Source organism: Notechis scutatus, chromosome Z (genome assembly GCF_049901735.1).
Source record: "Notechis scutatus isolate UNSWTSFEM ecotype Mainland chromosome Z, rNotScu1.2, whole genome shotgun sequence".
Taxonomy (NCBI): Eukaryota; Metazoa; Chordata; class Lepidosauria; order Squamata; family Elapidae; genus Notechis; species Notechis scutatus.
The window spans coordinates 16,173,764-16,197,756 of NC_142025.1; the positions used below are offsets into that span (position 1 = coordinate 16,173,764).

At 36.4% G+C, this 23,993-nt stretch overlaps 2 protein-coding genes across 2 annotated transcripts; both read right to left on the reverse strand.

Moving 5' to 3' along the window:
- Positions 1 to 657: 657 nt before the first annotated feature.
- On the reverse strand, positions 658 to 3,978 carry LOC113414981 (gap junction delta-4 protein-like). The gene is made up of 2 exons (XM_026672121.2): positions 3,777 to 3,978; positions 658 to 2,322 (listed from the first exon to the last, which is right to left on the reverse strand). Exons 1-2 carry the CDS (start codon positions 3,850 to 3,852, stop codon positions 1,514 to 1,516), a joined length of 885 nt encoding a protein of 294 aa, XP_026527906.1. The 5' UTR covers positions 3,853 to 3,978; the 3' UTR covers positions 658 to 1,513.
- Positions 3,979 to 12,711: 8,733 nt separating this feature from the next.
- LOC113414980 (gap junction delta-4 protein-like) lies at positions 12,712 to 23,992 on the reverse strand. The gene is made up of 4 exons (XM_026672120.2): positions 21,510 to 23,992; positions 17,939 to 20,247; positions 17,462 to 17,581; positions 12,712 to 15,231 (listed from the first exon to the last, which is right to left on the reverse strand). The coding sequence occupies exons 3-4, from the start codon at positions 17,535 to 17,537 to the stop codon at positions 14,411 to 14,413; spliced, it is 897 nt and encodes a 298-aa protein (XP_026527905.1). The 5' UTR covers positions 17,538 to 17,581; positions 17,939 to 20,247; positions 21,510 to 23,992; the 3' UTR covers positions 12,712 to 14,410.
- Position 23,993: the final 1 nt, after the last annotated feature.

The following is a 23,993-nucleotide window of genomic DNA, read 5'->3' on the forward strand; positions in this document are numbered from 1 at the left end:
CATTGAGCATTAGACAGAATAAAAAGAAATAGTTGTACAGTATGGATTACAATTTGTAATATTGATTATAAGAATATAATAATTCAACTTTTTCATATGGAGTATAATAATAATAATAAAACTACCAGAATATTTATTGAGCAATAAAGTTCCTAACCTTGACCTTCAATGCTTTGTATTGAAATATCTATTGTAATGTATTATATGTGATATAGATATGGACACACACATAGACATACATTTATGTGTGTGTTAATGAAAAGAAAAAAATACAATAAGCAAAAGCAATTTAATCTATGTGCAGATTGCATCAAAGTATTTGTTGTGTAATAAAAGTTTCAAACTTGAGAATTAAAGTCTGTATTGTAATGTTGTATATGTAGATATAGGTGTGGATATACAAACACACATTTATATATCCATTTAATAAAAAGAAAAAATACTGTAAGCAAAAGCAATTTAATATGTCTGCAGGTTATATCAAACTATTCAAACTTGAGCTGAGAATTGAAATCTGTAATGTAATATTTTAACTATAGATATATGGACATGCACAGAGATGTGTATATAAGTGCATGTTAATGTAAGGAAAAATATGCAATAATTATTGCATACAATAATTATAAAAGCATGCAATAATTATAAAAAGGGGGAAGGAAAGGGAAAAAGGAAAAGAACTATTGGGTTTCTAATATTCCCCTTTAGCCATATTTGCTAATGTACCAAATTGTTGGTTTTAAACCTCCTCCGTAGGTGGCAGACTGTGATTGTATTTGCCATGCAGCCTACATATATTATATATTTGGGAAGCATTATTTTTTAAAGTTTAAAGTTTAAAATTGTTAAACTTCCGTTATGCCTATATGCCATTAATTTTGCGATTGCTGCATGTTCTCCAAGTTTAAGTTCGTAGTGAGATACGGCCAGAATTTTATTTGTTCCAATGTTGAGCAAAACTTATTTTTGCTGCTGTAAGCAAATATCTGATTAAGTTTTAAAGTTTCTAATGTTTTGTCATGTAAATGATGTAAATCTTATAGACCATGCCACCATTTTCCCCATTATTGTGTGGCAACTGTTTCTTTAAAACATTGTAGTGTTTGGAATATTATATCTTATTCTGTATCCTATCTAAATAAAAGTTTATACAAGTATTCCAAGGGGTGGAATATTCCAAGGGGTGTTGGTTTCAAAAGTCAAGACTTTCATTATCTACCACTCCGTTCTTGTGAGCTTTTTCAAAAATCAATTGCCTATACTGGATGGGGCAATTTTCTTTAAAATGAAATAGTTTGAAGGGGAAGGATGGCTGGCTGGAGAAAGGTGAAGTTTACTCCTCTTTAAGGGGCCTAGGTTGAAGACCACTGTCTTAGAAAGGGAAGGATTATTGTCACCCAGCTCCCTTTTTTATATAATAATGTAAATATGCAAGAGTTAAATGCTGCAAAAAGTTATATGGTTTTGTAATGCATGCATAGTTTTCTCTCCGCTCAATGCAGACTTAAGAATAGATTTAAAATTCAAACTCTTTTGCACAGTGCCTTTCCTTTCTAAATCTTTTCATGGGGAAACTTGTACCATCCTCATTGTCATCAAAATTGAACAAATCTCTGCTTCCTCCTGCTCTTTGATTCAGGCGAGTCCCGCATATCTTTGACTTACTGGTTATAAGCTTATCTCTACACTCTTTTATAAGTATAATCAGGTCAAGAAGGCCAAGACATATGGAGAAAATACTGACAATCCACAGTAAGATCATCATGGCAGACTTTTCAGTTGTTCTGGGGACAAAGCAGGTGATGTCGCTTGGACAAATGTCCTCACTACAATTATACAATTTCTCAATAAAGAAGCCAAACAAATTGTAGCTACTAATGGAAAAGCCAATTTCTATCATTATTCTCATGAGCAGTTGAACTGCATAGGCACGTGAAAAATCAGGAATTGCCAATTCATGGGCCCCGCAAGTGACTTTGCTTTTAGTTGGCTCGCTGAAGGCTGTATCGGTATCTCTGAAGCCAATGGAGGCTTTGATCTGTTTGCAATAAGCGCAAGGGAGAGAATAAGCCTCCACAACTTGCTTACCCACACTGTGCAAGATGCACGTAACATACACTGCAAAAGGAAGCAGGACAGACAAGAACTCCAACAACCAGAAACGAACTTGAGAGACTGCTGTGAAAGTATCGTAGCACACGCTTGGGCATCCTGGCTGGTTGGTATTGCAGACAAAAGCGGCCAATTCATCTTGGTAGAGAGGGTATGCCCCAAGCGATATCAGTATCAGTTTCATCAGCATAGTGTAGATTAGCCAATTCTTTCCTGGAAAGGAAGAAGAAGGGTGAGATTAGACAAATAAAAATGTCTGATCCAACATGAACACACCTGCACATTGACTAGCCTGGTTGAGAATAATTCCTAACCAATAAGCCATGTTATGTTTGATAACATTAGATAACCCTTCTCATCAATTGCATTGCTGAGTGGGTCTATGACAATTCACCATGGCGAACACATCATAGGCCAACTCGCTATGGCCAGCTTGCTGTGGTCAACTCATCACAGGCCAACTCGCTGCAGGGCAAGAATTACATGAATCTCAAATAAAAGGAGGAATAGAAAAATTATAGAAAGAACGCAAAAGGAGGGACAAAATAAAATGTGAATTAAAATTAAATTATTTTTTAATTTATTTTAAATAATTAAATTGAATTGTTAAATTATCCCTGCAGTGAGTTGTCCTGTAACATGTTGGCCGTGGCAAGTTGTCCCATGATCAGTCAACTATGGTGAGTTGGCTGCAGTGAATTGGCCATGGTGAGTTGTTTCATTCCATTGCTGGAGCTGGAGAACAGAATAAATAGTTAAAGTAATCAGGGCATACTCATAAAAGCATATTTCACATTGTATAACATCACAAAACAGGAACAAGAAAATTCTAAATTTATAGAATAGATGGGGTAGTAAACAGATAAATACCAGAAGCAAGCTATAATAGATTCCTTCTATTATTATTTTTCCGACTTCAAAAACTTTTTGTTTTTTTTTCATTCTCAATTTTTTTTCCAAGAGCAAATGTGGGGTGTAATATAAAACTGACAGTGTGTTTTTCAAAGTCTGCCCTAAAGCACAGGATAACTCATGTGACCCACAGTGATCATGAATTTACCAGGGACAGATTGAAGCCAATTGAGGGGATCAAGAAATAAATTAAATAATGTAAATCTAGATTGTTGAGTCTGCCTACGGACAAGAGAAAGTGAGAAGCAGACACTATACAAGGTCACAATGCACGAACGTTTCGATGATGTTATGAAAACAGTCTCATTTTTTAAAGACAGCTGGACAATATTTGATATTGAGGCTACTCCTGCTTTAAAAGAGCAAGGACACAAAGGTGGATTTGCCCTCCTTTTGCCTAACGCCTTACAATTTTTCTCTTCCACTGCTTTTGCCAAACACTAGTTCTGATCATATTTATTTGTAACTAGTTGTGTTTAATTATTCCCTAACAGAATAATATTAATCTGTCCTGAAGTGCCTTCACCCATTTACTTTTGCTATTGTCTTTGCAGGCATTAAATAAAAGTTCTGCTCAAAAAGACAATCACACTTTGCAGCTTCACTTCCACACCATTTTTGAGGGAAAAAGTGTGTAAATTCTGTTTTTTGTTCCTGAAAATTTCATTTCAAGGTGGTTCGTTCTCGAACCAACTCCTTCTCCACAATGTTTCCCAGACTGAAAATAATTAAAATGCAAATGTATAAATACTTACCTACAATGGTCACATTATGATTGAGGACAAGGAAGGAAAAGCTAAAACCGCTCCAGTATTTCATATTTGGAGTCATACAGTCTTCTTTCTACAAGAAGAATGAAGTGCAGCAATCTTAGTGAAAAGAGGGAGAAGAAACATTAAAAAGAAAAAAAAAATCTATAGATGGCTTTTAGGAGGAATGGTGAAATAAGGTACGCAAAGTTGGCAGAGATTTGAGATTTCTTTGGGAAATCTTACAGAGAGCAGAATTTTCTTTCTTTTCTTTCTTTCTTACAGAGAGCAGAATTTATTAAAATCTGGAAATAAAAAAACAGTATTAATTTCAGGCATGGTTTTAAAGAAACTTCTGGAAGTAAAAAAAGGGGAAAAAAGAGGTGAAATTGAAGTAGGAAACAAAACCTTAACATTTTGCAGATTACTTACTAGGAGAAATTTCTCTTCCTAAATGATGCGAGGCGAAACCTGTCAGCCAGAGAAGTTTTAGGCTTGTCTATCTTCTCTACTATTAGGATGAGCTGGTAGCTGGAAAGGTCTCTCTCGTTCTGAGGCAGAGAGGCTCAGGAGCAAGTAGAAAACAGTGAAAGCCAATTGTTCCTCCCACCGTGGAAGGAAACAGATGTCATAGTTATCTGTTGTTTTCAGGAAAAAAAATGTGCTACATGTAAACACGTTTTAGTAAACCATGGATAGTCCTTATTTGGGGATGATCCAATTTGATATGGGGAGGCAACTCGCCTTGGATAGAAGGTCTTTTACTTCTTTATTGCAAGCCTTTTTTTTTTTCCTGCACAAGTGTTCTCCCAAGAACTCCATCGAAGTATCTGCCATTATTTTTTTCCTACAGTTCAGTAACAAAACCTTAAGACGTGCCTTAGCCAAGGCCATTCCATCAACCACCTAAGGGCAAAAGGATGAACAATAGAAAACAAATGGCAATGAAGTCAAGTACCATACTGTGGTTAGCACACATATTTGATGGAAAGATTTATTTGCAAAGTAGATAGTTTGGGTCCCCCCCCCTTGTCTAAGTGCCAATTTGCACATAGGTCTCATGCAGAGGAACATTAACATGAGATCCAAAGATCTTCTCTTCCTCTGCAAATAGTGTCTCTTTGCCCGTTCAGACTTTTTTAAAAATCTTTTTCTCTGAGTTTAATTGACTCACATCTTAGCAAATTCTGCAAGTGGAGGTTACAAAGATGAAGTGCCTTCTGTTCAAATGTGTATTCCTAGCAGCAATGGGATCCTGCTTGTTCCACTACCGGTTCAGTGATTGTGCGTGCACACGCTTGCACACCTAATGCACACATGCAACTTTCCATACAGCCTGCAGCGCCAATCAGCGGAAGGGATAAAGAAGAGAAAAGCGCAGGGGCTGGTGGGAGGGCCGATACTGTGCTTTTCTCTCCTTTCTCCTCTCAGCCTCAGGAGGCTTTTTTTACTACCAGTTTGCTCAAACCAGTGTGAACCAGTAGCATAACACCACTGATTCCTAGCGTATTTTTAGAAATAGGTCTCCCATCTGAATGTCCTCCAGTAACAGGTAGAGTCTCAGAGATGGGCATTTTCAGAGACATCATTTATTCCAGGAAATAATGAACACCTGACCTATAGCAAATGCAAAAAGGAAGGATTATGAATTTAATGTGCATTCTGCCTGGTTCAACTAAGAGGGCTGATTAATGGCCTTTTAAGCTTCCAATCAATAGCATCTTGATTTCAGGATCAATGAATGATATTGCTTCCTTCTCAGATGAATTTTATGTATTTTGACTATCTTTTAAAAAATATGTATTAATTAATTATTAATTAAACATTGGGCGCTATCTAACAAAATGAAATTCAATGAAAATGAAAAAAGTAAGGCATTTAGGCAAGAAAAATAAAATGCACAAGTACAGTACGTCACTCAATAGTAGTAACTGCAAGAGGGATCTTGGACTCCTAGTGGATAATCATTTAAATATGAGCCAGCAGTGTGCAGTACCTGGCAAAAAAAAGCCAACAGTTCTAGGCTGCATAAACAGAGGGATAGAATTAATGGTGAGATTCATTTTTTTTTTACTACTGGTTTTGTGGACGTGGCTTGGTGGGTGTAGCTTGGCTTGGTGGACTGTAAAATCTCCATTCCCATTTTAAAAAGGTGTCAAATTTGTCTGAAGTGGTGTAGGGTTTCCTGCCTAAGCATGAGGTTGGACTAAAAAACCTCCAAGGTCCCTTCTAACTCTGTTATTCTATTTTATTCTAAATTGAAACCAAAGAGAGGGGAAATTGCAAGAAATTACAAGAAGTGAAAAAATTAAAGCGAAGGAATATGTGAATATCATTTGCAGATGATACTAAGCTGGCAGGAATAGCTAACACCCAAAAAGATAGGCTCAAGATCCAGATGGCTCTTGACAGACTAGAACACTGGGCTATATCTAACAAAATGAAATTCAATGTAGAGAAAAGTAAAGTCCTACACTTAGGCAAGAAAAACCAAAAGTACACATATAGACTGGATGAAACCAGGCTCAATAGCAGTAACTGTGAGAGGGATCTTGGAGTCTTAGTGGACAATCAGCTAAATATGAGCCAGCAGTGTGCTGCAGCAGCCAAAAAAACTAGTGCAATCCTAAGTTGTATTAACAGAGGGATACAATCAAGATCAAGGGAAGTACTAATACCACTCTATAAAGCCTTAGTAAGACCACACCTAGAGTACTGCATCCAGTTTTGTTCACCACGTTATAAAAAAAAAGTTGAGACTCTAGAAAAAGTACAGAGAAGAGCAACCAGGGTGATTAGGTGACTGGAGACTAAAGTATATGAAGAAAGGTTACAGGAACTGGGCATGGCTAGTCTAGTAAAGAGAAGGACCAGGGGAGACATGATAGCAGTCTTCCAATATTTGAGGGGCTGCCACAGGGAGGAAGGGGTCAAGCTATTTTCTAAAGTGCCTATAGGCCAAACAAGGAATAATGGATGAAAACTGAACAAGGAGAGATTTAACCTGGAAATAAGGAGAAACTTTCTGACAGTGAGAACAATCAACCTATGGAACAGCTTGCCCTCAGAAGTTGTGAGAGTGCCATCACTTCAGACTTTCAAGAAGAGATTGGACTGCCATTTATCAGAAATGATGTAGGGTCTCCCACTTGGGCGGGGGAGGGTTTGGACTAGATGACCTACAAAGTCCCTTCCAATTCTGATTATCTGTTATCTGAATGACTTGCAGCCTTATTTTCAATAGATAATTACACTCTAATTATTTTTGTCCTTTTTAGATACTACGCAACTAACGTCACCTCCTCTAACCCACCTCTTTACTTTAAGTTGCTATTTTGACCAACTTTCAACTTCCAAAACCAATTAATTTATTAGAATTTCCTAAATTATTAATTTACCTTTCTGCATCTTTTCAGAATGAGGCATAATAGAGCAAAAAACAGTATATAGAACTATTAGAACTAGGAACAATAATATTGCAGGCGTTGGGCGGGGGAAATCGGCCATGAAGGCTAACATTTGGTGAAGCATGTTTATCTTTAAGGACTTTGCAGTGAAGGCCACAGTTATCCCAAGGTTGTTTAAAATATGAAAACAACCTTTTTGCTCATTCAAATTCAGTTGGGCCACCCCAAAGAGATAAGACTGGTCAGGGTGGTCTCAGCTCTTCTTGAGTACAAAACTAAGTACTTAATAAAAGTTCATTTGCAGATGTAGCCAGTATTCCAAATTAAAAATAAAAGTATTCTCAAGATGAGGGTTAAGAACAAAATGCAGCATATCCATGATTGCTGATGGAGTCCCAAGATCAGCCCCAGTATTTTTCCTTGTAATATACAGAAATATTTTGACTCCTTCATTCTGATGTCTTTAGGCTCCCATTGCCAACATGCAGCCTTCAATAAGGCAGTAGAAGTAGGACTGGAGTAAGAGACACATTAAATTTGGGTTAGCTTGTTGTAGATCAAGGGCCTGCTAAAATTGCATGGTTTTCAGATGTCCTTTTTGTTGGCAAATAGATCAGGGCCATCTTAACAGCATTATGGCTCTGGCCAAAGCAGTGTACTGGGGCCCCTACAAAAACTACTCACAGGAATAAAAATGTAAATGGTTGATAAAATTAAACATATATTTATTTTATGGGCACTTCCAACAAAATTGAAACATTAAAAACATGCTGTGCAGCCATTACTAATCAACGTGATAAACATTTGAACAATACACGAGGTTTGAAAAACACAATAATACTCATTAAGCTATATAGTTGTTGTATTTTTATGATACAATGTACATTGAAGGGTTAATATATACAGATTCGTATGGGGCCCCTATGCTCATGGGGCCCACTGGCAAGTGCCCATCAGGCCCCTGCATTAAAACAGCCCTGAATAAATCTGGTTTTTCCTGAAAAACTGGAGGGGTTACAACAGAGGTATAGTCAAAAAAAGTCAAGATGGCAGTGACAATAGTGTAATTAAAACTCCATCCATTTTTTTTAATGTTCATGATGTGGATTTCCCAGATTGACAGCATGATTACAGCTTCTTTAATTGGTTGGGACTGTCAACTTTAATTTCACGCAATGTATCAAACAATGAAATATTCCTCTGGAACGATACAAAAAAAATTAAAATCAAGAGTTTCACCCAGAATATTTAGAATAGAATATTGCTGGAAAGGACTTTTTTGGTCTTCTAGTCCAGCCCCCCAGCTGAAGCAGGAGAACCTGTACTATTTCAGATAAGTTGCTATCTAGTCTCCTCTCAAAACCTCCAGTGATGAAGCACCCACGATTTCTGAAGGTAAAGTTATTCCATTGGTTAATTGTCCTTACTATTAGGAAGTTTCCCCTTAATTCCAGATTGCTTCTTTCTTTGGTTAATTTCCAGCCATTACTTCTTGTCCTGCTCTTGGAGCATTGTAGAATAATTTGGCCCCCTCTTTGTGGCAGCCTTCAAATACTGGAATATTGCTCTCATGTCAACCTAATTCTTCTTTTCTTTAGACTAGCCAAACCCAAATCCTGCAGCCATTTTTCATATATTTTAATATCCAGGCCTTTGATTGTCTTAGTTGTTCTTTCTGAATTTTTTCCAAGGTCTCGGCATATTTTTTGTAATATGGTGACCAATGTTGGTTACAGTATTCCGGGTGTGGTCTAACTAGAGTTTTATAAAGCGGTACTAATACTTCACGTGATCTTGATTCCAGGCCTCTGTTTATACAACCCAGGATTGTGTTAGCTTTTTTGGATGCCGCTGCATATTGCTGGCTCATATTCAAGTGATCATCTACTAGGACTCCAAGGTCTCCCTCACAGTTACTGTTGAGAAAGAGAGGGAGGGAAAGAGACTGCAGAATTTTGATACTGCAATACTTGCAAGAGTGACCAACAAGGATTTAAGGATGCAACATGAGTACTTCTAGACCATAATATCTATCAGAGAGAAAGATGGGGGATGATTTGAATTGGAACACACTACCTGATTCTGCTGTTACATCCTCTAACTCCCACTCCTTTACCCTCAAACTATCCACTATTGACCTCACCCCATTCCTAAGAGGTCTGTAAGGGGCGTGCATAAGCGCACAATCGTGCCTACCGTCCCTGTCCTATTGTCCCCAATTATTAGTTCCTATTTCTTGTATTTAAACTTATGTTTATTCTTACTTCTGTTGTATTGTAAGCTTTCAACAAAATAAATAAATAAAATGATACAATAGCAGGCTTTCAGCAATTGAGGGACCATCACCGGGGGCAGCTATTTTCCAACGCACCTTAGGACAGGACAAGAACAAACAGATGGAAGCTTATTAAGGACAGATCCAGCCTAGAATTATGGAGAAATTTCTTGATAGTGAGAACAGTTAATAAATGGAATGGCTTACCACTGGAAGAAATGTATGTTCCTTTACTGGAGCTTGTCAGTAAGAGTCTGGACATCCACTTGTCCAGAATGATATAGGATCTTCTGCTTGAACAGCAGGTTGGACTAGAAGACCTCCGAGGTCTCTCCAAGGTCCCTCCCAACTCTCTTATTGTATGATTGTATATAATGTGCTCTTCCACTCTAACTTTTCCTTGCTGTATTTTTTTTCTCTTGTTCAGCAAAACAGAAAAATGCAAACACTGAACAACTGAAGGGCCAGGCATATAAAATACTGAAGTTCATTAATATCCTGTGTGTGTGTGAAAGAGAGGGAGGAATGGAGGGAGGGAATGGAGAGAGAGAGAGAGAGAGAGAGAGAGAGAGAGAGAGAGAGAGAGAGAGAGAGAGAGAGAGAGAGAGAGAGAGAGAGAGCTGTGACCATCTAACCAAAACCCATGTACATTCTGTAGAGGAACTCCTTGACATATGAGCACAATTGGAGTTTCTCTCCCACTTTTCGGCAACTCCACTATGAAGTCCATTGCGATCTCCTCCTAAAATTAATGTTGCTAAACAAGGCTGTTGTTGAATAAATAGAGAGAAGATAGCCGTGATCCTTAACCAAAGCCTGTACACTGTGTAGGTACTTGACTTAAGAGCACAATTAAGTCCAAAATTACTGTTACTAAGCGAGGAGGCAGTTATTAAATAAGTTTTGCCCTATTTTACAGCCTTTCTTGCCTCAATTGTTGACTGAATCACTCCAGTTTTCAGCAAAACAGGAAAATGCAAACACTGAACTGTTGGGGCCAAACATATAAAATGCTGACGTTCATTAATATCCTGTGTGTGTGTTTTGTGTGTGTATATGTGTGTATGCGTGCATGTGGGTGGGTGTCAGTGGTGGGATTCAAATATTTTTGCCACCGGTTCAGTGGGTGTGGTTTGGTGGGCGCGTGTGCTGAACGCACACTTTGCGCAAGCGCAGAGGTGTTCCAACTTGCCTCCTGCAAGCCTGAACGATCCCGGTCACTTCAGCAGCTGCCGCTTGGCACTATTATGTGTCACGCAAAGCAGCTGCACTTCAAATTCAGTGGATAAAGGTGAGTATGGAAGCCCGCGCAGGCGGGTGGGCCCAACAGCAGAGCGGTGGAGAGAACCGGTTCGGTCACCGCTGCTCATCACTGCTACCAGCTCTCCAGAACCGGGCCAAACCGGTAAAATACCACCACTGGTGTGTGTATGAAAAGACAGCTATGACCTTCTAACCAAAAGGCATATGTATGTATATGATCAGAACCCATCTCTCCATCCAAAAGGACACGGCTGCAATCGCACAGGATCTGTTTTGATTATTCCCTTCCTCAAATATGCCTGTGTTCTGCTTAGATGTGTCAATATCTAGTAGTATCCAGTACATAGTTCAGTGTTCATGGCCATTAAAAATTTAAAGGACAGATAGCTGAAAACTGAGGCACTGTGAAGTTTCCAGACCATATTAAGGAAGCAATGTAGGCTGCGAAATCTTCTGACATGCTGAGAGGGCTGTGGGTTGTGATGGCTTTGGTAAATTTTATTATGGGAACTCATTGCTGAGTCTTATTCCATTTCATATTGACACTAAAAGGCTGGTGTTTGACTTTTAGTTAATTCTGAACTATTTCTCACACTGCTGCCATCCTGGATCTGCAATTTTTCAATCAGCTGATTCCTCTAGAGCAGCATTTCTCAAAACCAAACTTTCAGTAGCGGTATGAAATAGGACCCAGGTTTACTGAACTGAAACGAAGAGTATGAGAGATGGAGATGAGAAGGAACATATTGCACAGGGTTGACTGAAGAAGTAAAGGATATTGATTTGGTTTAAATTAGGTTGAAATATTAAGTACTCCATTTATAAAGCCATACTAAATAGCATGCAGAATATTGGAACATGGTTCAGTAAATCATTAAGTTGTTCATTATTTAAAACTCGACCGAGAATTCTACTGAGTTCCTTTTCACATCTCTTATGGTGTTCAGCTGAATCACACATTTATTTTCCTGGTCATTCTTGGAGACCCAGAAACATTTAGCTTCTAAAGTTGAAAAATGTGGTGGGAAAATAGTTTTTTTTGCCCCCAAGATTGAGATATGTTTGAAATATTTATATTCCACATCTCATATGTGCACGTATTTTAACAATTTAATCAATGCAAATGAAGGAATATCATTTCCCCTTTTAAAAATAACTATTTTGCCAATGGTTAAACTCTCACACAACGTATAAGCGCAGGGGGCGTGCATAAGCGCACCAACGTGCCTACCGTCCCTGTCCTATTGTTTCTCTTATTCTTTTATTTTTCTTATATGTACCCATTTCATGTATTCACAACTATATACGCTTATACTTATTATCTTGTAAACAATTGGCAAATCAAATAAATAAATAAATAAATATGGACTTATAATTAATTCTATATAATTCACCTGACCAATATTTTTATGAGTTTTCGACTAGTGTTTGTAAATCATGATGCTCAGAAACTCCTGTTCAATTTTTACTAGCCCAGACGTGCACAAAACCAACTTCTGCAAATCTCTCCAGGAATAGATGTGTATGTCAAAAGTCATTTGTTATGTCCTTGTTACATTTCCGCTCAAATGCTGATTTTCTCCCCGTGATAGAATTGCTTGAAGATACCTGCGGTGAACGCTTTTGTCTGATTTAGAGGTCTAAACATTTGGACCTCTATCACAATTACAGCTTGAGCATGATAGATGCAATTTGGCTCCTCAACTAAACTTTTTCTTTTCGTCGCCCATGGAAAGCCAAGACTTCCCTTATTCACCTTTCCTCCCTCGTGAGCTTTTCCAAAAATCAGGGGCCTCTACTGGGTAGGCAAATCTTCTTAAACAAAGCATCTGAAGGTGCTGACAAATAATGCCGTAAGTATCCTTGAGGAAGACTCCTTGGTCACTATTCTCACCCAACTCCCTTTTTCGTTTTCCCGTAGAGAGAGAGAGAGACACGCTCCAAATAATTTTGCAAGTTTTATTATTTTTTTGGATGTAAATGTTATTTGACTTGATACAATGACATTAGTACAGGATTAATTGATATTAATGATGTTTTATTGTTTAGATAACTTTGAGCATTAGAGATAATAAAAAGAATAAAGTAGTTGTATAGTGTAGAGATTACAATTTATGATACTGATGTTACAAGGAGTATAACAACAATAATAAAAACAACCCTACCAGAGTATTTATTGGGTAATAAAACCTTGAGCTAGTTGCTTAGTATTGACTTCACTATTGTAATGTTTTATATGTGATATGGGTATAGAGATACATGCATGCATAGGTACGTGCATGTTAATAAAAACAAAAGTATGATAAGCAAAAGCAATTTAATCTGTCTTCAGGTTGCATCACAGTATTTGTTCTGAAATAAAAATTTCAAACCTGAGCTGAGTGTTAAGTGTATATTCTAATGTTTTGTATGAAGATATAGATGTAGATATAAACATCCACACATTCATACATATATGTGTGCATGTTAATAAAAGAAAAAAGAAGTGATAATCAAAAGCAACTTAATCTGTCTGTAGGTTAAATCAAACTATTTGTTGTGTGTTAAAGGTTCCAAACTATATGTATAGATATAGATGCACGCAGACATTTATATAGGTGCATGTTAAAATATAATATGATAAGCAAAATTAATATAAGAATTAAAATAAAAAAATCTTTAAAAGGGGAAATTAAAAGAAAAAGAACTAAAGGGTTTCTAATTTCCCTCTTTTGTAGATCTGCTAATGTGTCTAATCCTTGATTTTAGATGGCAGACCGTGATAGTATTTGCCACACAGCATATTATATTGTATGTCTGCCAACTGATCTTGCTTAAATTTGCTTAAACTTCCTTATGTTAACTCACCATCGCTGCATGTTCTCCAAATTTGGAGATATGGTCAGAATTATATATTCCTTCCAATGTTGAGCAAAATTTATTTTCTAATTTTTTCATGAGATTATAGCTAGTAAGAAGAGTTGTGGTTTCATTTCAAATTAAATTCCAATTTTTTTTGCATTGTACTATATATCTTTCCAATACATTGCGGGATTTTTACATCTCTTTTAAAAACAGTCCTCCTGTTTCATGGCAGTTCCAAAATTTATTACTTATGAACTGTTTATCTTAAATATTATTGATGGAACTATATACCATCGGTAGGAAATGTTGTACCTATTTTAAGTTATAACTTGATGTATATCTTACAGACAAGGCCATACTTTTATCCCATTGTTCTGTGGCAACAAATGTTTCTTTAAAACGTTGCATCTGTTTGATCATTAAGTTTTTGATTTATTCTATCTTATTCTGGATCCTATATAAGTAAAAGTTTATATATGTGCTCCAAGGGAAGGTGTTGGTTTCAAAAGTCAAGACTTTCACTATTTACTTCGCCCTTGTGAGCTTTTTCAAAAAAATCAATTGCCTATACTGGATGGGGCAATCTTCTTTCTTAAAAAAAAAAAAAAAAAGTCTGAAGGGGAAGAATGGCTGGCCGGGAAAATGTGAAGTTTACACCTCTTTAAGGGTCCTAGGTTGAAGAACACTATCTAAGAGAGGGAAGGATTATGGTCACCCAGCTCCCTTTTTTATGTATATAATAATGAGCCTCTGTAAATATGCAAGAGTTAAATGCTGCAAAAAGTTATGTGGTTTGTAAATGAAAGGATAATACATGCATGGTTTTCTCAGCTCAATGCAGATTTGGGATTTTAACAGCTGAGACCTTTTGCAGGGTGCCGTTCCTTCTTGTAGGTTTTCTTCGGGAGAGTGGTACAATCCTCAGCAATGACGACGTTTCTCAGGCTGAACAAATCTCGGCTTGGTCTCCGTTCTTGGCACAGGCGGTTCCTGAATAACTCGGCTGTGCTGGCTCCAGACCGCTTATTCCTGCAATCTTTGATAGCCACAAACAGGTCAACCAGGCCAAGAGTTAAGGAGAAACCACTGACAATCCACAGTAAGATAATCATGGCAGATTTTTCAGTTGCCCTGGGGATAAAGCAGTTTATTTTACCTGGGCAAGGTTCCTCGGCACAACTGTAAAATTTCTGAACAAAGAAACCAAACAAACAATAGCTGCCAATTCTGAAACTAACTTCTATCATCAGCCTCACAAAGAGCTGAATTGCATAGGCCCGTGAGAAGTCAGGGATCGACAATTCATGGGCCGTGCAAGTGATTCTGCTCTTTTCTGCATCATTGAAGATGGTTTCTGCACCTCTGAAGATAGTGGATATTTTGGTCTGTTTGCAATAAGTGCAAGGGAAAGAATAGATCTTCACCACTTGCTTGACCACACTATGCAAGATACACATAACAAATGCGGCCATAGGAATCATGACAGACACAAACTCAAAGAACCAGAAGCGAACTTGAGAGACAGTAATAAAAGCTTCATAGCACACGCTTGAACATCCTGGCTCTTCAGTGCTGCAGACCAGACCTGTCAATTCATCATCATAGACAGGGTAAGCCCCAAACAGGATCACCATCAGTCTCATCAGGATCATGTAGATTAACCAAATCTTTCCTGGAGAGAAAGAAGAGCAAGATGAGGCCAATAAAAAAGTCCAACCAATCACAAAACTCCGGACATTGACTAGCCGGGTTGAAAATAATTTCTAATAGTAATCATATTTTAATCCTATGCACGTAAGGATTACATACACTGCTTATCAATTGCATTGGTAAGCTGTAAAAATAGTCAAATTTCAGTTAGAGGATGCTCATAAAAATGAATCTCTTTTTCACAGCGTAACATTATATATTTTGGCCCACTTGGAAATACACATCTATAAAATGGAAGGTGCATAAATTATTACAATAAATAACTTGATCTTCAATGCATACATCTAATCCCTTTTCAAACCTTTTCAGTAAAATAGCCAGTGTGCTGAACTGCTTGTGGAGTTCTTCATGTTAGCTGATGGATCTAATATGAGAAATAACTGCCTAGCTTCAAATGCCACCAAGAAAATACAGCTTACATTGTTAGGGAATTTCTTTTAACATTTATCTGCACTCAAAATTCATTGCAATTTTCACCCAGTGTTCCAGTCCTGTTTATCAGAGTAATAGGATGTAAATGTCTTTTCGGTTAATCTTCAAAAATTGCCATATTATATGTTCACTTACTATCCTGTTTTCTAACTGAACACATTCAACCAGCTTCCTTTTTTTTTTTTACAGGATTTGGTTTTCAAGTCATTTATAAACCTGGTTGTCCTTGCCTATTTATATCTCATATCTTAATATATTTATTTATATACCACACAGATTTTGGATACATTTTGTACTAGTCAGTTCCCATCAGTTACATGCATTGAGTAACAAGTATTCCCGTCCATCTTTTCAAAATTTTTCATTAATTCATTCCACAGAATGCCCTGCTTTTAAATTTTGTATCAAAGAAGGACAACAATTATACCCAGGGTCCAGCTTGGCAGATCTTTTCGGCTCAGAAGCTAAGCAGGGTTACACTGGGTTTGTACTTGGATGGGAAACACAAAGAAAATTCTAAGTTTATAGACTAGACTGGGTAGTAAACAGATAAATATCAGAAGAATAGATTCCTTCTGTTTTCCATGGATGTGTTTACAAAGTTGCCAGGAATCAAGCCCAATTCAAAAGAAGCTATGTACTCAATGGCCATTATGCATATTTTATATGTTTTCATTGTATCCCATAGGAACATAAAATACAAGCTTCTCCCTCTTTTTCTTCAGTATCAATTATATTGTATATTGTAATCTCATTAGGGCAAATCTCTCTTTCGCACCAATATCTGAACAAGCACAGAATATGGGAAAGGAGCCCAAATGGAGTAAAAATAGGACACACTAATTGTTTATCTTTCTTAGCATTTGTGGCAAAAGTCATAGAGAAAAACTGAAAAATCATGTAATGTGCTTAGGCTTACATGTAAATAAAATTACTTTTTCCAGTATTAGAAAGTTTCTTTTTTTTCAATCTGAGTATTCTTCCAGCAAATCTTAATTTTCAGGAATAAATGCTGAGTATAACATAGTATTGACAAAGTACTTTTTGAGTTTTGCCATAAATCATATGACTGATGTGATCTATCCGTTACAGTGATCATAGATTTAAAAAGGATCAAATTGGAAAATAAGTTAAATAATGTAAATCTAAACTATTGAGTCTGCCAATAGACAAGGGAAAGAAAAAAGCAGGTAATATATAAGGCTGCAATACCTGAACATTTCAGTGACTGATTTTGTGAAAACAGTTTCATTTTTTAAGATGGCTAGACAGTGCTTGATTTTAAGGCTATCCCTGCTGGACAACAACACAAAGATGGATGTGTCCTCTTTTTGCATGAATCTTCCAATTTTTTTCTTCCATTGCTCCTGCCAAAACTAAATCTATTAATTATATACTATTTCAGGAAAAAAAGTATTGATGATTAAGTACCTTAGGAAGCATAATGATCATATTCTTTTGTATTTATGTCTAATTATTACTTAACAGAATAATATTAGGTTGTCGTGCAAGACAATAATTCACTCGTTTTCTTTCGCTATAAAAGTTTGGCTCAAAACTTTTTGCCACTTCACTTCCACACCAGTTATATATGATTCCAATTTTGGGAAAATGTGTGCAAATTCTGATTCACTTTCTTCGTGTACATTTCATTTCAGGTGATCGCCTGGTTCTGAAACCAGCTCCCTTCCCACAACGTTGAATGAAGTTTCCCAAAATGAAAACAATTAAAACCCAAATGCAAATTTCTAAATACTTACCTACAAGGGTCACATTATAATTGACCACAATGACAAAAAAGCTAAATGCGTTCCAGTATTTCATAGTTGAAGTCATTTCTCCGAGCACTTCTTTCTATAGGAAGAATGAAATGCAGCAATCTAAATGACAAGAGGAAAAGAAATATTAAAAATAATATTCTAAAGCTGGCGTTTAATGAAATAAAGTAAGCAAAATTGGCTGAGAAATGAGACTTATTTGGGAGATATAACTCTTCCTTACAGGGAGCAGAATCTATTAAAATCTGAAAAGCAAGTAAACAACATTTCAGGCATATACTTACTTAAACTTCTGCCAAAACAAAAACAAAATAAGAGATGAAATTGGAGAACAAAATAAAAGCTAGACTTTTAGAAGTCATATTACTTACTAGGATAAATTTCTCTTCCTAAGTAAACATCCAAACTGTTATACAATTAGTCAACCAGAGATGCTTTTATGTTTGTCTATCTGCTCACCTTTTACTTTTCAGGATGAGCCTCTTTCTGGTAGCTCTTGCTCCTTTTCTCTCTTTCAGAGGAATAAGCTCAGCAACAAATTGTCCAGCCTAAAAAACAGTGAGAGCCAATAGTCTCCTCCCACCATGCAAGGAAACATCTGTCACAGTTATCAGTTGTATCTAGAAAAAAACCCCGCTGTGTATGAACACATTTTATTAAACCACTGATAATCATTATTTCGAAGTGATCCAATTTGATATAGGGGAGGCACCTTGCCAAAGAAAGAGAATTATACACTTTTTTCCCCCCAGCAAGCATTTTTTTTCCACTCAAGCTTTCTCCAAGAGCTCCATTCTATAGCTCAGTAACAAAACATTAAGACTGTACCTTTCCATCAATAGCATAAGAGCAACAGAAGAACAAGAGAAAACAAATGAATGGCAATGAAGTCAAGGTTAGATATTTGGTGGAAAACTTTATTTCCAATGTAGATCATTTGGGTCGCTCCTTGTCCAAACGCCAATTTGCACATAGCTTTTATCCAGAGAAAGACATGAGACAGAGGAGCAACATGAGATCTAAAGGTCTTCTCTTCCTCTGCATCCATCCCAAAGTGTGTGTCTCTGCTTGTGCAGAATTTTCTTTTTTAATTGACTCACATCTTAGCAAATTCTGCATGTGGAGGTTACAAAGATGGGGTGCCTTCTGACATGTTTTTTTAGGAATATATCTCCCATGTGAATATCCTTTAGGAACATGCAGGGGCTCAGAAATGCAGATTTTCAGAAACATATTTCTTCTAGGAAATAATGTGTTTTTCACCTATAGCAAATGCAACAATGTTGGCTTATGAATTGTCATTTTAGTGTGCATCCTGCCTGGTTCAACTAAGAGGGCTCATTAATGGGCTTTTTCTAATATTTATCCTGATATATGTCCATCAATGTAATGACTATCTGAAAACTAGACATGACAGGAACAATTTGTTGTCTGTGTGTGCTGAGAAAAAGTCCAATAATTAATCCAAATGAGAAAGATCTAGTTTGAAAATGGTATGGATCTAGCTGAGGCAGCAGAAGGATAAAATCCAGGAAACTTTTCCCCAATATATCTTTATAGAGAAGTGGCTCAGAATGTTACTTATGGTTTTGTTCTAAACTCTCTTCTTTCTTCTGGTAATACAATCTATAGAAGAGTAATCCTATGTTACCTAATGCACATATATACATAAATACTCAGTGAGGTATTTGTGCCCATAATATAAGGGAAATGGTATGAGTGATTTCAGAAGCCCTGCTTTGACACTTTCCCTGCCTTGTTAATTTTTACATTGTTCCAAGGACACCAACATGACCTCTCTTGGGCAGCCTGCATCTACTTGATGTCCTCCAACAATATTAATCTTCTACTCCTATCGCTTCCATGAACTGACGTCTAACAGATGTGGCCACCTTGTTGGTGAAGGCTACTCTGACGCACTCAGGGAAATTAAAATGTTCTTTCTCAAGATCATCATTGCATGAATATCCCATTCATAATTCCTTTTTAACAGGATCTGTCTTTCAGATCAATAACTGGGAATTCCATAACTTCTTTATTACCCATAAATTTACTTATATAGCATCATGCAACAGGCAAAGAAAGGGTTCCAATCAGGCAGATTGTATAGTGTTCATTTCTTGGTCATTGCCTATGTTTAGAAAATAACTAAGGATTCATCAAGAAAGACTCCTCTGTATGCTTTCTTTCAACTGAAGGGGCCCTAGGCAAGCACCTATGCTTGGTGCCAATTCCACCAAATTTTATTTCTTTACAATTTGGATAGAGATGGGAAAACCAACCTCATGGAAGATCTGCATTTGATTTTTCACAAGGTTGATATTCTCTTGAGTAAAGCATACACATACAACAAAGGAGTAAATAGCTATAGGGGCATGGAGCACAGCAATCTGCAGAACATAGAGCAGGGCTGTCACACTTCCAGCCCGCAGGCCAAATGCATCACGTGCTGGCCATGCGCACGCCCGGTTTAGCGAAGGGGAAAATGTCCCAATACGTCACATGACACTACTGTGATGACGTTTGACACCCATGACATAAAGTAAGTCAATTATCCACCAGGTTGCTAAGCCTTTGAGGATTTTTTCCTCCAAGTTAAATGAAATCGGTCTCTTCTCCTGCTCATCTGCGGAAAACTCCAACTTTTCGCTGGTTCAAAGAGTTTGTCTCATTGGTAGACCAGCAAAATGATGGTGGTTCCATTATGAGGTCATCACTTCAAGGACAAGTAGTCTCAAAATGGAGCAAGAAGGCTGTATAGATGAGACCTAGGACGCATAAGGAAAGATAGGTTTTTAGAATAACTGAGCTGCTTTTTCACAGTAAAGAAGATGCTAAAACCTTCATTTTTCTGCTCATGAAATTGCATTATGTAGAATTCTTAATGTTTAACTTATTATGTAATAAAAAAAATTAGAAGGCTTTGGAATAAGCTAGTTTTGTTTGAAAATTCTTTATGCACTACAAATGCTTTGGCTTTTTCTTTTTTTTCGCTATCAAATTCATCTTAATTCTCTAAGATTCTCACTTCCTACTCTGGCTTGTACTTAAGCCATCAATGGAAGACTCAGACCTGCTGGTTTTAAAGGGAAAATGAAATACTAAACATTTGTTTTGCACATATCAAATCTCAACAAATAAATGTTCTGTCTTACATATTGGCAAAAAAAATAATCAGAAAATAAAATACAGGCTGAATAGTCAAGACCTTGTTGATGATCCAAACTCTGTCAAGGATCAAGTACTCATCTCTAATGATCTAAATGCTAGAGCCCACTGTATCTACATAGCCAAAAAGGCATTAAGAGTTGTTAACTTAATCTTATGTAGCTTTTTTCTCTGGTAATATTACATTAATAACTAGAGCATACAAAACATTTGCTAGACCAATACTCGAATACAGCTCATCAGTCTGGAACCCACATTACGTATCTGATATTAACACAGTTGAGAAAGTCCAGAAATATTTCACAAGAAGAGTTCTCCACTCCTCTACTCGTTGCAGAATACCTTATGCCACCAGACTCGAAATTCTAGACCTAGAAAACCTAGAACTACGCCGCCTTCAGTCCGATCTAAGTATAGTATATAAAATCATACATTGCAATGTCCTACCTGTCAATGAATACTTCAGCTTCAACCATAACAATACAAGAGCAAACAATAGATACAAACTCAAGGTTAATCACACCAAACTTGATTGCAGGAAATACGACTTCAGCAAGAGTGGTCAATGTCTGGAATACTCTACCTGACTCTGTGGTTTCTTCCCCAAACCCCAAAAACTTTAACCTTAGACTGTCTACTATTGACCTCACCCCTTTCCTAAGAGGTCTGTAGGGGGCGTGTATAAGCGCACCAATGTGCCTACTGTCCCTGTCCTATTGTTTCTTTTATTTCTCTTATATGTATCCATGTATTCATAACTATGTTTTTACTTATACCTATTGTCTTGTAGGTAATTGACAAACCAAATAAATAAATAAAAAATTAGCCGTGATATGTAAAGTGAGCTTCAAATGGAACTTACAATAGCACAAAGATGACATGAGGTGAACATAACTTTGAAGACTGCTCCACAGTTCAGATGAGGTTTTGAAAACAGATTTAAAACATATTCAGATATAAGCAATTAGTAGAGTTTTCTTGAGAACTTTGGCCATTGTTTCATTTCAATTTCTTTATCACTTGTGCAATGGAACACAAAGCCAGAAATTTAGCAAGGACATTCTTTTCAGAATTCAGAATTACTCAAAGATGATCGACATTAACATTGCTTTAGATCGGTATAAATATAATAATAAATTTACTAAATATAAATAGCTGCACAGTAACATTTTCCACAATCAAAACAGTGCAGTGATCTATAAAACTACTTCAGCAATAGAAAAACCAAAGGTGATTATGATTAAGATGAGGATCATGAATTATCTATTTAGAAATTTTATCTTGCCACCCAACTCACTCATGGAGATTCCATTAGGCTTATAGAAATAAAAACCCCAAATAAACCATTTGATGGGTTCTCTATTATCTTGGAGTTCACCAGCCCACTGGCAAACCATGTCTTCAGGGTTTTTTTTAAGAGAGTATCAAGGTGGAGCTGATCTTATCTTCACAGGGATGACAACCAACAGGGAATGTGCCAGTACAGAGAAGGCCCTTCTTGGTCCTGCTAAACGTGATCCTGGATAAATATTTTCTTTTAAAAAAGAATTAATGATTGGCTTTGGAAAATACTTAGCAAGCAACTTCACAAAATAGCCTTTATATATTCATATGTTACTTACATTGTTTAAATTATGATTTTTAACAAAGTGTTACTAGAATGGCTTAAGCAATTTGTGGTCATTCTCTATCAGGACAGTAAGAAGTATATTAAATGATTACAGGTAAAAGATAAAAATCCTGTTCCTTCAAATAAATAATAACCAATCTTCAATATTAATTATATTGTTAATGTTGTTCTTGCTATATTAAAAGTGTTACAATTTTAATGGAGTTAGGAAAACTGACAAAATTCTAGGATGCAGTTCCTAGGATGAAGGAAACCTCAACAGAACATTAAGGTATTTATTTCTATAAATTTCCCTAATAATCATGTAGAAGTTTATAACAAAGAATAAAGCCAAATGAACTCTAGCATCCCAGTTTAGTTTTTGGAAACCAAGGAAAAAATATATTAAAAACCATGTGAAAACAAAACAGGAGAAACTGTTTAAAGCTTGGCCAAGTAAAGAAAATAAAATTATAGAACGTATAGAAATAGCTTGGTTTGGGAAATATAAATCTGTATTAGAACTCCAATAGACCAGGAAATTAAATAAAACATTTGGAAAGATAGTTTTTGCATGAACTTCCATAGCATGGAATAAGTTAGAATGATAAGACTGAGAAAATATGAAAGACCTCACTTTAGAATTTGAAGGAGCTGCACGTTAACTTTATCCATTCAATTAAACAAATATTCTGGGTTGGCATCTAAACTATGGAAACTGAAAAATTTCTGTGTTCTTCTGCCAGGCAATTTTTATATTTAAGAGAAAAGCTTAGTTTTTAGTAGCAGTAGCTTTCGATTCTGCAAACGACTATACATTTGGCAGCAAATCAGTCCAGACTACAAAATGTAAAAAGAAATTATTTTTCAGTTAATAGAAGTAAACAAATGTCTTATGTCTTTGGTGTGGCAGTCGAAGGAAAACCAAATGTAAGACATCAAGTCATTACAAAAAAAACAGACGGCGGCTTTTGTTTAGTGAGAAATGTTTTTAAAGAGGATGGTATAAAGTTGAGAAGCAACAATTTAAGAGAAAATATTGCAGCAATTTAGTACTTTTTCCCTGTAAACTACGTTTCCTGCTCATTCTCTTTTCATTCCCAGTGAATATATTCTTCTAAAATAGAAGAAAAGGAGACTAATGGCATTTCACAGCCTTCTCCATTTGACTGATATTAATTAGAATCACTCAACAGTGAAATGAGTGGCATATAAATTTTCATTCTAGCATATACTGAAGAACCTATCCAGTGTTATCATGATACTAACAAGGATATGCCATAGCTAATAGATCAGTGTTACTCAAAGTTTAAGATGTGTGGACATCAACTCCCAAAATTCCCCATGTTATACTGCAATAAAGAAAGGGCATTCATTGGGGAGATACCAAAATAAGGACATCTTATTTATTAATTCAGCATTCATTCAATTTTTACTTCATTCAAGTCTTAATGACTCTGGGAAGTTGCAGCCATCATTTTTTAATCCAATGAAAGTAAGCTTTTTATATTTCTGAAAGATTGCATATTCATATTTGTGAGAATCTATGATTGTTTGGTTATCCAACATCAAATCAATATCAGTTCTTTAGTGACTGCATAGACTTTCTTCATAATGATCTATCCTCAGTTTAGTCTTTTAGGATTCAGTGGTGCATTCATTGATGTTGTAATTAAGTCATCCATCCTGCTCCTTGTTGCCCTCTTCTCTTTCCTTCCTTCTTCCCAGCGTTATGAT

Coding starts and splice junctions, on each gene's coding strand:
- LOC113414981 (XM_026672121.2), bottom strand. CDS start 3,852: ATGACTCCAAATATGAAATACTGGAGCGGTTTTAGCTTTTCCTTCCTT. Junction 2,323..3,776: donor TCATAATGTGACCATTGTAG/GTAAGTATTTAT, acceptor CTTCCTTTCCAG/GAAAGAATTGGCTAATCTAC.
- LOC113414980 (XM_026672120.2), bottom strand. CDS start 17,537: ATGACTTCAACTATGAAATACTGGAACGCATTTAGCTTTTTTGTCATT. Junction 15,232..17,461: donor TTATAATGTGACCCTTGTAG/GTAAGTATTTAG, acceptor CTTTCTCTCCAG/GAAAGATTTGGTTAATCTAC.